Source organism: Seriola dumerili, unplaced genomic scaffold, assembly GCF_002260705.1.
Source record: "Seriola dumerili isolate Sdu_G_001 unplaced genomic scaffold, Sdu_1.0 BDQW01000550.1, whole genome shotgun sequence".
Taxonomy (NCBI): Eukaryota; Metazoa; Chordata; class Actinopteri; order Carangiformes; family Carangidae; genus Seriola; species Seriola dumerili.
The window spans coordinates 1,628,171-1,642,576 of NW_019174805.1; the positions used below are offsets into that span (position 1 = coordinate 1,628,171).

Here is a 14,406-nt window from a genome sequence, read left to right on the forward strand (position 1 = left end):
GCTGGATTACATTATACTGAGGGGTTTCTAATTGTTTGTGTCCTCCCTATTTCCACGAATGAGGGCGGTAGAATACAACACCACCACTAACTGATCTCAGTGCTAAAAACATAGCTGACTCATCATGGGAGTAGACTTTATGTCTCACCCTTCCTGTACAGAACATACAACATAAAGGACTTTGAATCCTTTTCACTTTGATCACATCACACCTGTTCCTGGTCTCCTGATTTGTTTCAGAACTATTTAAAAATGTTAAACCTTGTATATAAAGCCTTAAACAACTCTCTGACCTACTCATTCAATATGAACCTGTCAGGATTCTTCAGCTCTTCCTGCTCAGACCCTGTAGTCGTTGGTTAAGCAGCTTTTTGTTGTTGTGGTCCCAGCTGCTGAAATACCTCGTCAGATTTTATTATATGAGCTCCAACATCGCTCGACTGTATTTTGAAAGCAGAATCCTGTGCAACTGATGACTTCTCTTACAGCTTGATGGGTAAACCCAGGGTTTACAGAACCAGTTGATAACCAGCTCTGTTATCACAGGCGGTGATGCCAGAGGACCACAGAGCCAGAGTAAGTTGAACTGGCTTCACGGTGCAGGAACCTGGATCTTGAAACCAGCTTAGCTATCATTCAGTTTTTATCATTTATCATTTGTTCCTGTGACATTGCAAAATGTCGTCTGGGAAAAAGGCAACTTACATTTGGTCATCTATCTGGTGAACTTGGTAAAATAAAAAAAATACCTGAGGTGTTTCATGAGCCTAATGTGTTGGATGCATCAAAAACAAAACGCCCCAGAGTGATTCTTCATTTTAAAATCTCCTTTCAAAAGTTTAAAACTCTGACACCAACTTAAATCATCATGGCTACCAAACTGATGAGACGGCAGCTCATCAGAGACAGCAAAGTCTGCTGGGTTTTATAGACCACACCTGCACACAGGTGTTCACGATCAACAGCCACACCTGTTTCCTGTCAGGTCAATCAGGTGTAGACTCTTCAGAGTGACAATATTTGGAAAGACTATTTGACTCAAGCCTCTAAAAAAACATTTTAATAAAGAGTAATGAATAAATCTGACACTCTTTAATCAGCCAGAGACAAGAAGCTTTCTGACGGAGACGAACTGACGGATCTTGTTCGTCTGTATTAATGTGTTTTTGTACAAAACCTTTGTTTCCTTTTGCAGGGATCCTCATGTAGTATTTGTCTATTTTACAGCTAAAAATTATTAATTTTTTAAATAGTTTTTATTATACTTTTGCCTTAAATATACCACAACTCTGTATAAAATAGAGATTTTGAGTCCTTGTGGTGACTACATCATTAAACACCAGGTTCACAGTGCTGAACAAATGACTTTAAAATTACACGACTAAAAATACTGAACTTTATTGATTTCTGAATGACAACAGATCTACAGACATGGCTTGAAGAGTCACACTTTATTTACAAAAATACTGAGAACCAAACAGTCGAGGGTGAGGAAGCGTGAGGCGAATCAGGTTTAGTACTTTTATTCCTATTGAACAGCAGCTATAAAGGCTCCTGGTTGCATGTATCAGGACGTGGGTTGGTAACCGCAAGGTAAACATCAGCGTTACTCGCTTCTTCTGAGCCACGACCTCCGCCACCGTGTGCGTTGCTTCATCAGGCGTGTGTCCGAGACAATCGCAGTTTGGTTTCTGAGCAGAGGCGGGACGGGCCAGTCTACTTTCTGCGGCGGGCGGCGGCTCCCTTCTTGCTGCTGTAATACAAAACAAACGCACACAAAAACAGTGGGGCACGTCAGAAGTGCAGTTTGTTTTTTAACCATTTTCAAACCTTTGTTCAACAGGGGACAGCTGACGGCTCTGCAGGCTGAACACAAAGTCAGTGTTGTTCAGCACAGCTAGGCTATCAGGGTTTGGTGCCTTGCTCAAAGGCAGCTTAGAAACAGTCAAGTAATATAAAGGTGTTTTACTCTCAGCAAAGTCAATACAGAAATACCAAGGTTTGTACAGCCAACATTTAAACTGTACGTAAAAATGAAGGTGGATATTTTGCATTAGCATGTCTGTTAGCATGTCTGTTTTAGTAACGAAATGCTAATGGATGGGGAAAGTAACCACAATATCACTGACCCTGCTTCTTGTTCACAAACTATTAATCTAATGCTTGTGAGCATTAAATATCCTCAGCTGTAACTGTTGTTGTTATTTGTATATTTAAACAATTGTGCAAACCCTTTAGGTAGCTAACCATAGCTAACTGTAGCTCGCCGCAGCAGGACCACAAATCTTTCTAGTTCACAAAATAAACTAGACAAACTAAATAAATGTAATTTCACAAAATACTTTTCTTTTACTGAAAACAACATTAAAAATCTCTTAGCTAAAACATTTCTTGTTTTGCACACATTCAGTTTTCTGGTCGACATGCAAAACATCAGAAACGTCCGGCCTGCAACATGACATCAGACCGTCTCTGTTGACTTTGTTCACACAAGGATCAGAATCAGTGACAAACTCATGCAGCACTTACCTGCAAAGACTGAATCATTACTGAGTCCAACAGTCACTAACTTAACATGTCTATCTTTACAATCACTCTTGTAACGGCTTCACACACAGTGACGTAAATGGGTCAGTATGAAGAGAAGGACCCTGACCCCCACACTGAAAAAGGATGCATTGTCAGCCAGCATACATTATATCACCAGTTTAAATGTTGGATAGGATTCTTTTACAGTGGGAACACCAGGGAACGTCCCTCTCATACTATATCTACAGTTATGTTGAAAAGTAACTATCAAATGGGAACATTAGAAAAATATCACACAATCGTATGGGACGTTAGAGAAGCAACACAAACACAAAGACGCACGGAGCCAAACAAAGGGTAGAAAAAAAACATTGGTTTGGAAAATCGGTGTGCAGAGATTGCTTAAAATAATTTTTCTACCACATAAACAAAGGAAAGGCTCCGTAAAGACAGACCAAAGCAGCAGCTCGCTTCTTTCTTTCTTCTTCAACTGCACACTGGAGTTTTAGGCACATTTTAGACAAATTTTTCTCACAGTCAGAGAAAAACCGGAGGGAAAAAAAAAAATCGTGAAAGCTAGCACGCTACTATTAGCTAACAAAATATAAAACAAACAAACAAAAAACCTTACCTTCAGTTTAATTGTGTAAGGTTTTCTACATTTGGTATGTAGCCTTGCTTACTTTCCATGATCAGGCTAGCTACAGTATTAGCTTGCAGCTCTATTAGCTGGCCGGTTTTTAATTTTAGCTCATTAGCATGAGAAAATGTTTTAAAGGAGCTATTTTAAGTTTTGCTGTTACTACATAGCTAACCTTAGCATTAACAGCTGTTTACCTGCCAGTCTTACAGAAATGTGAGTTCAGCATGAAACTTCAACCCTCTAGTTTTGCTTCTATTTCTATCACTTCTGTTCTTCTACTTAAGTTAGCATGCTAACTAGCTAACCTGTGATTGCAGAACTTACAAAGAGCTCCTTTAAAGCCTAAAACTCCAACCTGCAGGGGGAATTTTTTTATTTACAGGTGGCACCACAGTCCTGAAGACAAACTGCTGCGTGACATAAACACAACACGTATGACCTGCGAGGTGGACAGAGGCCGGTCCTCTACTGCTGGTGACGGTGACCTCCAGACAGTTTGGCGTGGATGTGGGTCTGAACACTCGATGGTGGTGTTAGTGAGGATTTGGTGTGTTTATGGCTTGTTTGAATCATATGTAAATATGGACTATAGCTCAGCCTTAGACTTGAAATATTCCAAAATTGTCAGATTCAGGCTGCTGGTTTGAACGTAAACTAAAACTGAAGAATGAAGCGGGTTTGACGACTGACACCCCTCAAACTGGAAAACTGTATTGTCACCTCCTTCATGAAAAACTCTGGCCAATATCTGATTGATTTTAACAGATTATATATTGGCCTAATTTACTTATGTGTCCAACAATTTCCTGCCATAAACTGACATAAACTGTCTTGAATGTTATAACAGTTATGTCTTACTGAGGGAAAGGGTTGTGACAACAAGTTGGGAGTTAAGTGGAGTTATGTTTTGAAATTACTGGGTGTCAGTGAACGCAGCAGCGACAGTACTTACTGCTTCTGCAACTCGTCAATGCGATTCCTGTACGTGAGCACCTGAAAAATGACACAGCAGCAGCTTTAACACGCACCAGGACACGTTTACCTCCGCGGAGAACCGACCCCCTTCTCTTCTTCTTGGCAGGCTCCGTGGGCTGAAAGCTGCAGGCTGAGGCATCATGGGAAACCAAGACGGGTGTTCCTCTGTGTTCGCTGTTAGTGTTTAGTGTCATGAATTTTGCACCTGATGGTGATTTTTCCGATCATGAAAACGCCCGTCGTAGTTTACCAAAAAGAAACATGGATGACTCAGAGACATTCGGCTTCAGTGTCGCTCTGAAACCTCTACACAGACTCTTACTCACCTGTCGGAGCGCTCGCTCACACACCTGACTGAGTTTCCCAGTCACCCAACACCACCTTTACATCCACTTTACATCATTTATCTGCTCATAGCTGAAGAGTTTCATTCCAAAATGACACTGTTAGCCAAAAAACTTCTGCTTAAAAACATTCGGCCATTGCAGAATTCCCACTTTCCAATTTCCACTTGAATAGAAAACCAAGGGTTCCCGCTCACTGCACACAAGTTTTCGTTTTCCAAAACTTTGCGTTTGAATGATCGACAGTGTGAGGAATTCCTCGCTTTTCTATTCAGGTCAAGATGTTTTTGATCTGACATACCTGTCGATAAGACATCGCCAAATAATTACGACAAAAAGACAGACTTCAACAATCTCCTGATAATAGAAATATTGTCAAAATTCTGACCCTGAGTCAGCAGAGATAAGAAAATGGATCAGGATAACAGACTCATCTTTAATCCTTGTTGAGTCGGACTAATACTAAGAAATCACCAAATTAAAGGTGTTGGTGCCTTTGTGAAGGATAGAGGACATTTAACTCCCTCGTCATCGTTACAGCTGCTCTTCAGTTAACAGATGTCACTTCTGGAAACAAACCCTTCAGTTCTGACTCTCCTTCTTTTTCCGTGGTGTGTCGCCTCCTCTCCTGACCGGAGGCGGCGCTCTGACTCTGACCTTCCTTCATGCTAACATGCAGCGAGCCTGAAGTCGGCAGGCAGACGCCCTGCTCAGCTCTACTTACAATTTACTGAGCTCCTCCACTCTCTTACGCAGGGTTGTAACCTGGAGGAAACCAAAGAGCATATCGAGGGTTCAAATCCAGAGGTGACGGGAGGCTCGGCTGGACGGTCGCCTCAGGACAACAGCGTCAACAACCAACAGCAGGAACAGGGCTTTTGGCTTTTCTTTAGAGCTTTACCTTGCACTGTTTACTATGACATAAGGTCAAATTCAATATCATAAAAAAGTGTTGAATTCATAAGAACCGATCAAAATGAAATAAACTTTTAAATGAAATGAAATAGAGGGAGGAGGTACGTACCCATTCACACAGCTGTGGATTAACATTTTAATTGTTATGTATATTTTTAAAAAGTCTCTAAATGATTCTTGATTAAATCTGGATCTGATCCGATTCAATTCATTTGTCAATTCCCCATAAATTTTGGAATTTAATGAACTATAAGTAGGTCATTTATATATTTTTTTAAAAACAGAGATGGAAGAAAACTTTTTCTGACCCACAGTCCTGTTTTTAGGTCCCAGAATTTCTCATGCAAAACTTTACATGTTGTGAATTTCCTGATGTTTTTCAAACCTATTGGATTTTTAAACTCATGAAAAATGTATTAGTCAATGTGGGGTCCAAAAGCTGAGACTCAAGGACAGCAAATACACAGCAGAGGTTACTGAGAGAGATTATGATGTGACGACACCGGGGACGAAGTCTCACCTCGTACTTCTGTCTCTTCAGTCTCTCCATGTGGTCGAACTTCTCAGACTCCAGCTGGGACATCCATTCATGCAGCTCGTTGATCTTGTCCCTGCAGGAAGCACAAGATCAAATGTTACAACAGTCTCATTTGAGTTGAGTGCTTTAGTTTCCCATGATGCACCACACTGTTTTTTTTCAACCCTGACAAGTGATGGAGGAAGTATTTACATCCTAACACTGTAAAAATACTCCAATACCAGTAAAAGTCCTGCACTGAAAAAGTAAAAGTACGTATAAAAAAAAGTGCTATCAGAAAAATGTACTTGAGGTTTTCAAATTAAAAGTATTGAATAGAGAAAAGGACCCTGTGACTCATATATATATATATATATATATACTGTAGTTTATACTATATTATAGTGTGTCTCAATGAATTGGTTAATTGTTTAGTCATGAATGTCAGTGTCCTCAGCTGTTGAAGTGACTCGTACTTCAGCTTATCTTCGTTCAGATGGTCGATGTTAAGTTGCTTGCGCCTGGCGGCCAGGATCTTCTTCTTCTTCTCTCTCTCAGTCTCTTTCTTTCCTCCTCTCTTCTGGTCGGCCTGTTGCGCACAGACACACACAAAACAGTACAGATGTTTAGTAACAGCTGTCCAGGAAACGAGACACTACTACTTCTACTGCGTGTGCACTGACTCTCTGCAGGTGACTGCTGTAGTTGGAGCCCATGCTGGACAGAGCCGACTTTTTCTTGGCCTCCTCATCTGCCTTCTTCTTGGCGTCAGCCTCCTCCTTGATCCGCCTCTCTTCCTGGTTCACAGAAAAACACATCAGAGTGAGACCTCCGAGCCACATCCACCACTCAGACTCCAAACCAACACAGGAAACAGAAGCATTAAACATTATAACATTACACTCTGAGTGTAAACACAGAAATTATACACATGAATATAAAGAATAAAGCGAGATGTGATGAAAGCACGAACCTCACGTCTGGCCTGGCGCTCCTTTTCCTTCTCAGCGCGGACCCTCTGCTGCTCGGCCCTCTCAGCACGACGCTTCTCCTGCAGGACGACAGCGAACGCAGCGTCAAGCATTTCATTGGACACAACTCACTCCACCCGCCTCGTGACTCCACCCGCCTCGTGTATTTTAGTCTGTCTTGATTGGTTGTTTATTGTTTGGTATGTAAAAATTCAGAAAATCGTCAACACAATTGCCCAGAATTCCCCTTCACAATGCTTGTTTTGTCCAACCAAAAGTCCAAACAAAACAATTATTACAAATAAATTACAATTATTTTAAATAATTTAAAGGAGAAGTATCAAATCCTGAGAATCTGGAATCAAGAAACGTTTGAACTTTTCACATGAAAGTGACTTAAAGCTCCGACTTTGTACGTCAGAACTTGAGGAAATATACTTATAAATATAGGATATGTATTATTTCTTTGGCATAAAACATGATTTAAAAAAACATACAAGGTAACTGAGAATGAATTTAACTTTTTTTTTCCTAATTCAAGGGGGAAATATTAATAAATGATCATTTCATATAATAATTATATGATTTTATGACGTTTTGTGAATATCACAGCTCCATCTTGCTGCCACTGAAAACTCACAATCCTGTCCTTGAGTGCAATCAGCTCCTCCTCCTCCTTCTTCCTGCACTCAAAGTGAGCATCGATCAGGGCCTGCAGCTCGATCAGATCCTTGTTCTGACGTTTCTTCTGGATGTCCTGCAGGTCAGAGGGACAGAGACACCAACTCAGACTCAGACCCCCCCACACAAACCAACAGAAATCCTTCATGTTGTCACTGCGGGTCAACTTACATCAAAGTCCACTTTCTCACCATCTGGGATCTTAGGAGCGCTGGGCCTGCGAGAGAGCGGTCCAGTCTTAACTTTGAATCTCTCATTATTATAAATGATTATTAAGTTGCTTTTCTTTTTATCTTTTCAGCCAAAGCGGCTCAGATCAAAATGTCTACAGAAATCATATGAGGTCAGATCACATGAGAAGGACACTTACTTGAACTTTGGCTTCTCCTCTGTGGGTTAGGAAATGAAGAGGGGACAAGTACATGTCATTGGGTTAGAAACAAAGCAGATTGTGTAACTTCTCTCAGGCATTACATGGATTAAAATGTATGTTCTTAGCTCTATATGACAGATTAGATTAAGATTAAAAAATTAAAATGATTGCAGTGTTTATCAGTTCTTTTAATTGGGGTTAGAAACAACAGGTAAATAAGAACAAACAAATGACAACTTCACAGAATAAAACAGTTGTAAACGGGATTATAATGTTTTGTGAATATGTGCAGTCACAATAATACACAATGATGTATTCAGGTTGTTCACAAACCTCAGTGTGCTGCTTTTTCATTCGTCTAAAAAGCTGCTAAAAGTCTTTTTTATTTACCGTTTTTTTTATTTTTTTTTACGGTTTTTGCTTTTGTTTTTTTTTTTTGTTTTTTTTTGGCTTGACCCCGAAACTGTTTTACACAAGCAAGACAAAATCATTTTCCCCAGTTCCTTGTTTCGTTTTAACCCAGATTCTGGCGGCTCCATGCCATGCAGATGCAGGAGTGTAACGGTGGGGTCGCTGCGCAGTGAAGCACGATGTTAGCATTTCATATTCTTTCACCCTTCTTCCCCACTAGCAGTTTTAATTTATCTCAAAACTCACTTAATACACATTTAAAATCGTGTGTTTGTGTGTGTAGTATTATTATTTTTTATAAATTTGGATTTCAAACTCTCGGTGCCTTCTGGATTTCAACAGATGGATAAAATTTGGGCAGACATTTTTGTGAACAGCAGCCGTTCCCCGAGTACAGACGTCAGACCTGGACACTGCAGACCTTCCAAAACCAGAATGACAGATTTTTCAGATTTGTCAGAAATGTTTTTTAAATCAACATACCTTCCTCTTCAACAGCCTCTGCATGCAGCAAGCATCGAAAAACAAAAGCAGAATAGACAACAGCGTTAGCAGGCGCTCTGGGAGTGACAAACTGCACAGCTAAATTAAATACAGCAAATTAAAATCAGTCAAACTGCTGCAGCTACAGCATCTCTAGTGACTCACTCAGAGATGAAGAGGGATTTTAAACTACTGTAAATTCTCAAATAAGTCTCCAATAGTACGAGCTAGCACAAAATGCATTGATAAAATGCATGTAGAGTTATCTGTACCCACAAAAACTCTTGGAAGCAATTGGAAAAAAAACTGGGGAAGACTTCAGCTAGTATTTGAGAATTTACGATTACACACGTCTTGGTTTGTTGAAGCCACAGTTTCACCTTAAAACAGCTCAACAAAGTATTATCCTTTAACATTTAACCTTGCATTCATGTGCTATTGGACATTTCAGTGTTCTTCATCAACGTGGCAGAAGATTATATTAATTTAGTGCTAGATATCACGTCTTACATGGTTTTAGGTCCTGCAGTAAGTAAAATTATCATTGGGTCTTTTTTTTCAAAAATAGCACATGAATACAACACTGCCTCGGCTCACCAGCACCATCATATCCATTAGGTAAATATTGAAAAAGATGAAATCTGCAGCACCATCTTTTTCTTTTCATAAATCAAATAGAATTAAATAAATATTTTCATGCTAAGCAGTAAATGTTATTCCTTTATAAAAAAAAAAAAAGGCAGCTTTAACATATAGTATGTTTTTAATCTGATGTTCACCTTCATCAGATGTCAAAATAATAAAAAAGCAACCATGTACTCCAAATACCAGTGTTTGGAGTACATGTGGTACAGTAGTATAAGGAGGGTAGACTGATGAAAGAGGCCAATATTTGTTTTTTCTTAGAATTTGAACCCACATGTAATCAATGTAAAAACAATTCCCTGTGTTAGCAGCTTTGTCCTCTGTGAATGCTAACCTTTTAGCATACAGTAGCCTATGGCAGGCTAAGTTGCCAATTATTATAACTATCTGCATGTTTTGATGGATTAGCAGCTGTCCATTGTTTCTTCAAGGACAAACTGGCAAAATGTTTAATTATTTTCTCATAATAAATTGAGTTTAATGTTTTTTTAATTATAAAGCAATTTGAACAGAAGCTAACTGAACAGAAGCTAACCAAACAGAAAGCTAATTGAACAGAAGCTAACTGAACAGAAGCTAACTAAAAACAGAAAGCTAATGGAACAAAAGCTAATTGAACACAAAGCTAATTGAACAGAAGCTAACTGAACAGAAAGCTAACTGAAAAGAAGCTAACCAAACTGAAAGCTAATTGAACAGAAGCTAACTGAACAGAAGCTATCCAAACAGAAAGCTTATGGAACAAAAGCCAATTGAACAAAAGCTAACCGAACAGAAAGCTAATAAAACAGAAGCTAACAGAGCAGAAGCTAATCAAACAGAAAGCTAATTGAACAGAAGCTAACCAAACAGAAATAACTGAACACAAAGCTAATTGAACAGAAAGCTAACGTAGATGTGGGGCAGCACTTTGTGTCTTTGTATTAGCTTAAATCATGAGCTTAAGCTCAGAAATATTGGCCTTCTCATATTAGTCACACCCTAATTATAAAATGCTTTGGATCAAATCATCTCAACAATGTCTATATTAAAAAAAAAAAAAAAAGTAAGACATCCCAACTTGCGGCCATTGAGTGCTGCATAACCAGGCTGTTTTTGACTTTGTCCAGAGGTGGAAGGAAGGTAGCGTTAGCATTAGCAGACATGGTGAATATGTGTGCGGATCAGGATTAGTTGGGGTCTGTCTGGTTGGCTGTAGCTGGTGGAGCGCACCTGTTGCCTGGGAAAGGATGATAGAATACCCCCTTCCCCCCCTCCGTGCCACATACCTTCAGCCTCAGTCTCAGCCTCAGCCTCAGGTTCAGGTTCTGGCTCTGGCTCTGGTTCTACCTCTGGTTCTGGTTCTGGTTCTGGTTCTGGCTCTGCCTCTGCCTCTGGCTCAGGGGCCGCCTCAGGGGCCACCTCTACTTCCTCTACTACCTCCTCTTCTACAGCTACACAACATGCAGCGAGTCACCAGGGGAGAGGAAGGGCGGTGAGAGGGTTAATGGAAGCAGGAGAGAAGGGAGAGAGGGAAAGAGGTGGTGGCGGTGAGTAGATGAAAGGCGGAGATGTGAGACATGAGGAGGTTCATGGAGGGAGGGGGGCAGTTTGGGGGAAACTGCCACCAGATGTCGCTAAAGCACGTGAGACTGCAAGCAGTTATAGAAGTGAAAAGGTCAGTCATTGATGGTCAGTCATAATGGATGAAATGCGATTGACTCCTGCAAAATACCTGCACTGCGACTCTGAGATCGAACACACAAATAAAATAAAATAAAATCCGGATTCTATCCTGACGCGATCGATTCTGCGTTTTTCGACCTGTGTCTTTTCATTTATTTCTCATACGGTTAGTGTCGACCCGCATGCCAGTAGAGAAAAGTACATGTGGCGGTAAGAACACACATCTTCAAAAGTGACCGACAAATTAGTATCAATGACGTGAGACTTATCATCCGGAGTCTGCAGGCTTCACCTTACCATCGTATTCTTCACGTCCGTCCGAGAAAGAAAGGAGCAGAAGAACATTATGAAAAGATCCCATTTGTACCCATTTTTGACAGAATACTTATGCAAAATATGGGTACACTGGGGATCCATGCTAAGCATACGCAACGCAGTCCTCCTGGGCTGAGCGGCGCCGACTCTCAAGTGGCTTAAAAGTTCCCAGAAAAGTCACCCGTTGTTTCATCTGAAGGTGCGTTCAGCTCAGGAGGACTGCACAGTTGCAGGTGGACATGCAGAGCTGCAGGACGCGTTGCCAACAGGTCAGTGCAGGCTTGTGCAATTTAGAGGTTTGTAAGTTCAGATTTACTGTCCTGTTGCCAGCGTTGACGCCTGCAACCACGCCACAGCGGGAGGGAAATATATGAGCAGATTTGCCTCAGGAAGAGAGAGCATTATTGCACAACTTGAATCTGGAGGAGTCAAGCCAAACCTGCAAACATACGAATTTATCCAGTGCAAATATCTCTCTACAGGGGATGGAAAGTTGGTTAGGCAGGATTCAGAAATAATAGTGGGATTTAGCATGGAGCTCCGGACTGTACCTGCAGCTAATGTTTGGGGATTTAATGTCTTTTTAAAGGGGAGAAAAGGTTCTACTTACCCTCGACCTGATCACTGCAAAACAAAAGGCAAAGAGTCAAAATTAAACATGAAAAAACACTAGTTTGGTAAAATAATCTTAAATCAAGGTCTGCTTTAAATTTAAGATATTCCCCCCAAACTGCTGACTAAAAAGGTCAAAGGTTTTTAATTAGTGCATGAAAATGTGAGTTGACTTACACTTCCTCTGTGTCAGACATGGTGACAGTGGACTTTGCAACCTGGAGGCGAGAGAGAAGAGAAGAACTTAAAGTCTGTCTCTGAGGAGCGCCTGAGCGGCCCGCTGTATTAATAGCTCAGGATTAAGTTGCAGATGTCTTAAATATCTGCTGCCTGCCCCACCCTGACCAAACCCCCACCTGCTTGCCTGCACATATTTTACCACCACCACCCTAAAGATGAAAAAAAAGAAAAAGAAAATCTACATTCTTCATGTAGATTCACATCAAAACATTTAGATCCTCGTTCATTTTAATTTCCCTCGTCATTTTCTAAATGTTTCCCAGAGAAACATTCCCAAAATTTCTCATATGCAAACATCTTTGGTTTATAATTAGCGTGAGCACTTTGGACTGAAATTCGAGCCTCAGTCCTGAATCTGCTTCTCTGATGATAAGTGAGAAGGGAGCCAAACATAGATTTATGCCAACGGTCTGTTTTCAACCGCTGAGAGAAGATTAATGTTGCAGTTGGAAGACAAAAAAAAAAACAAAAAAAAAACCCAGAAACCTCCAGGGGTCACGGTAAAAGGTCAACCTCCTGCCCTCTCCCCTCGCTCTGCATCCAGTCGGCATCGAAGGTGTTAAAGACTTTTATCTTTAGAAACACATTCAGCTCAGCTCTTAAATGCCTCCTGGAAATTCTGTCACATCTAAAAATCATCCTCGGGATACGATCCTGTCGGAATCCAGTTGTAAAATTCCCGACTGGATTCTGCGTCTGATCGAAAAACCCTGCGATGATAAACACACATGACCAGAATTTTATTCATAATTCAATCTACCGGTGATTAGATTTCGGATTAGTCGCCCATTAGCCTCATTAGCGTGAGGCCCACCATGAAGACGTCCCGACATCACAACTATTTCCAGCGGACAGCTGCACAGGTCCCAGATCCGGTTTCAGTGGATCCGATGTTGAAGATTGGGTTCTTTCCCCTGGACCACTACCCATAATTCCACCTTCATTTCCTTATCTGGCCGTCTGGCTCTCACATGGTTCCTTCAATCACCTCCCAGAGGCTCCCTGCTGACTGAAGCCACTTTGCTCAGGAATTAAAATAAACCCTGTAAAGGGAGCCGTGAAGGTTAAAGGTCTAAGGCCTGGCTTCCTTGGATTTGTTCTTTGAATCTCGTAAATTGAAAATTTGTTTTCAAAGTGTTCACGCCGTTATGTAATATTGAGAGTCGGGACAAACGCTCCAAATTTAGATGATTCCTTTACATCCAGTCTGGAGGTTCTTGGCTCCTGTTCAAGATGTTAAAGTGTTTATCCTCAAGCTATGTGCACTCTAATGTAGACACATGCCACACCCATTTACAGCTTCACTAATAGACATCCACAGCGACAAAAAATGCAGCTTTCAGCCAAGAACACCAGCATCCAAGAAAACCCCACAGCAGACTTCAACTATCACTAAACAACAATCAGGATTTATTGCGGCTGTTGTCATGACGTTACATAACTTATTAGTGTCATCTTCTGTCTCCTGGAGTGGAAAGCTGCTTCAAAGGCTTTAAGCCATCTGTAAATCCCTCAGGTATGAGCCTCCGCTGGGTCTCTGGACTCAGACCAAACTGGCACAAAAACAACAACAAAGTCCTTTGAGAAAGCATCTGCTGCTCCCACAAGACCCTCTGAACCTTCACACCTTTTAATCTAATTTTTTTCATCATTTTACAAACTCCACAAGAAATAATCCATGTTTCTCAGCTCTTTTCGGAGACGCGGCAAGGCGTCAGAAAACCCGCTGCTTATCAGCCTCAGCTGCAGTCAAACACAGACACGAACTGGATTTCATTACATTAAGAACTCAAACACAAAAAGCATCAAACTCTGTGTGGCTTCGTAGGGAGGCCTGTTTCCTCTGATCCAACACAACTGTTCCCCTCTCACCCCTGACCTCTGCTAGTCGTGGCAGTGATTTTAAAACATGTGGACTCAGCTGTCCTCAGTTTGGGTGATGTTTGGGGACATTGCACTTGAGCTTCCTCTCCTCTCTACCACTCACACTCTCATTCTCTCTCCCCTCTTCCTTACCTCAGAAAAGCTGAAAGAAGCGAGCTCCCTGCTGGCCGAGACAGGCTGTAAGGTTCTGCAAACTTACCGCG

The 14,406-nt window shown here is 41.1% G+C and overlaps 1 protein-coding gene across 3 annotated transcripts; it reads right to left on the reverse strand.

Annotated features, from left to right (window-relative positions):
* Positions 1–1,432: 1,432 nt before the first annotated feature.
* On the reverse strand, positions 1,433–14,406 carry LOC111235971 (troponin T, fast skeletal muscle isoforms-like). 3 transcript variants are annotated; one of them, XM_022764548.1, is made up of 14 exons: positions 14,336–14,406; positions 12,257–12,297; positions 12,078–12,091; positions 10,756–10,920; positions 8,843–8,860; positions 7,946–7,964; positions 7,747–7,792; positions 7,535–7,651; positions 6,897–6,974; positions 6,607–6,720; positions 6,400–6,512; positions 5,927–6,017; positions 5,216–5,256; positions 1,433–1,753 (listed from the first exon to the last, which is right to left on the reverse strand). In XM_022764548.1, exons 2-14 carry the CDS (start codon positions 12,274–12,276, stop codon positions 1,717–1,719), a joined length of 873 nt encoding a protein of 290 aa, XP_022620269.1. In that variant the 5' UTR covers positions 12,277–12,297; positions 14,336–14,406; the 3' UTR covers positions 1,433–1,716. The 3 variants fall into 3 exon arrangements, with proteins under 3 accessions (XP_022620269.1, XP_022620267.1, XP_022620268.1); XM_022764546.1 differs by lacking the exons at positions 8,843–8,860; positions 10,756–10,920 and adding an exon at positions 11,450–11,458 and having other exon boundaries at positions 14,336–14,405; XM_022764547.1 differs by lacking the exons at positions 8,843–8,860; positions 10,756–10,920 and having other exon boundaries at positions 14,336–14,405.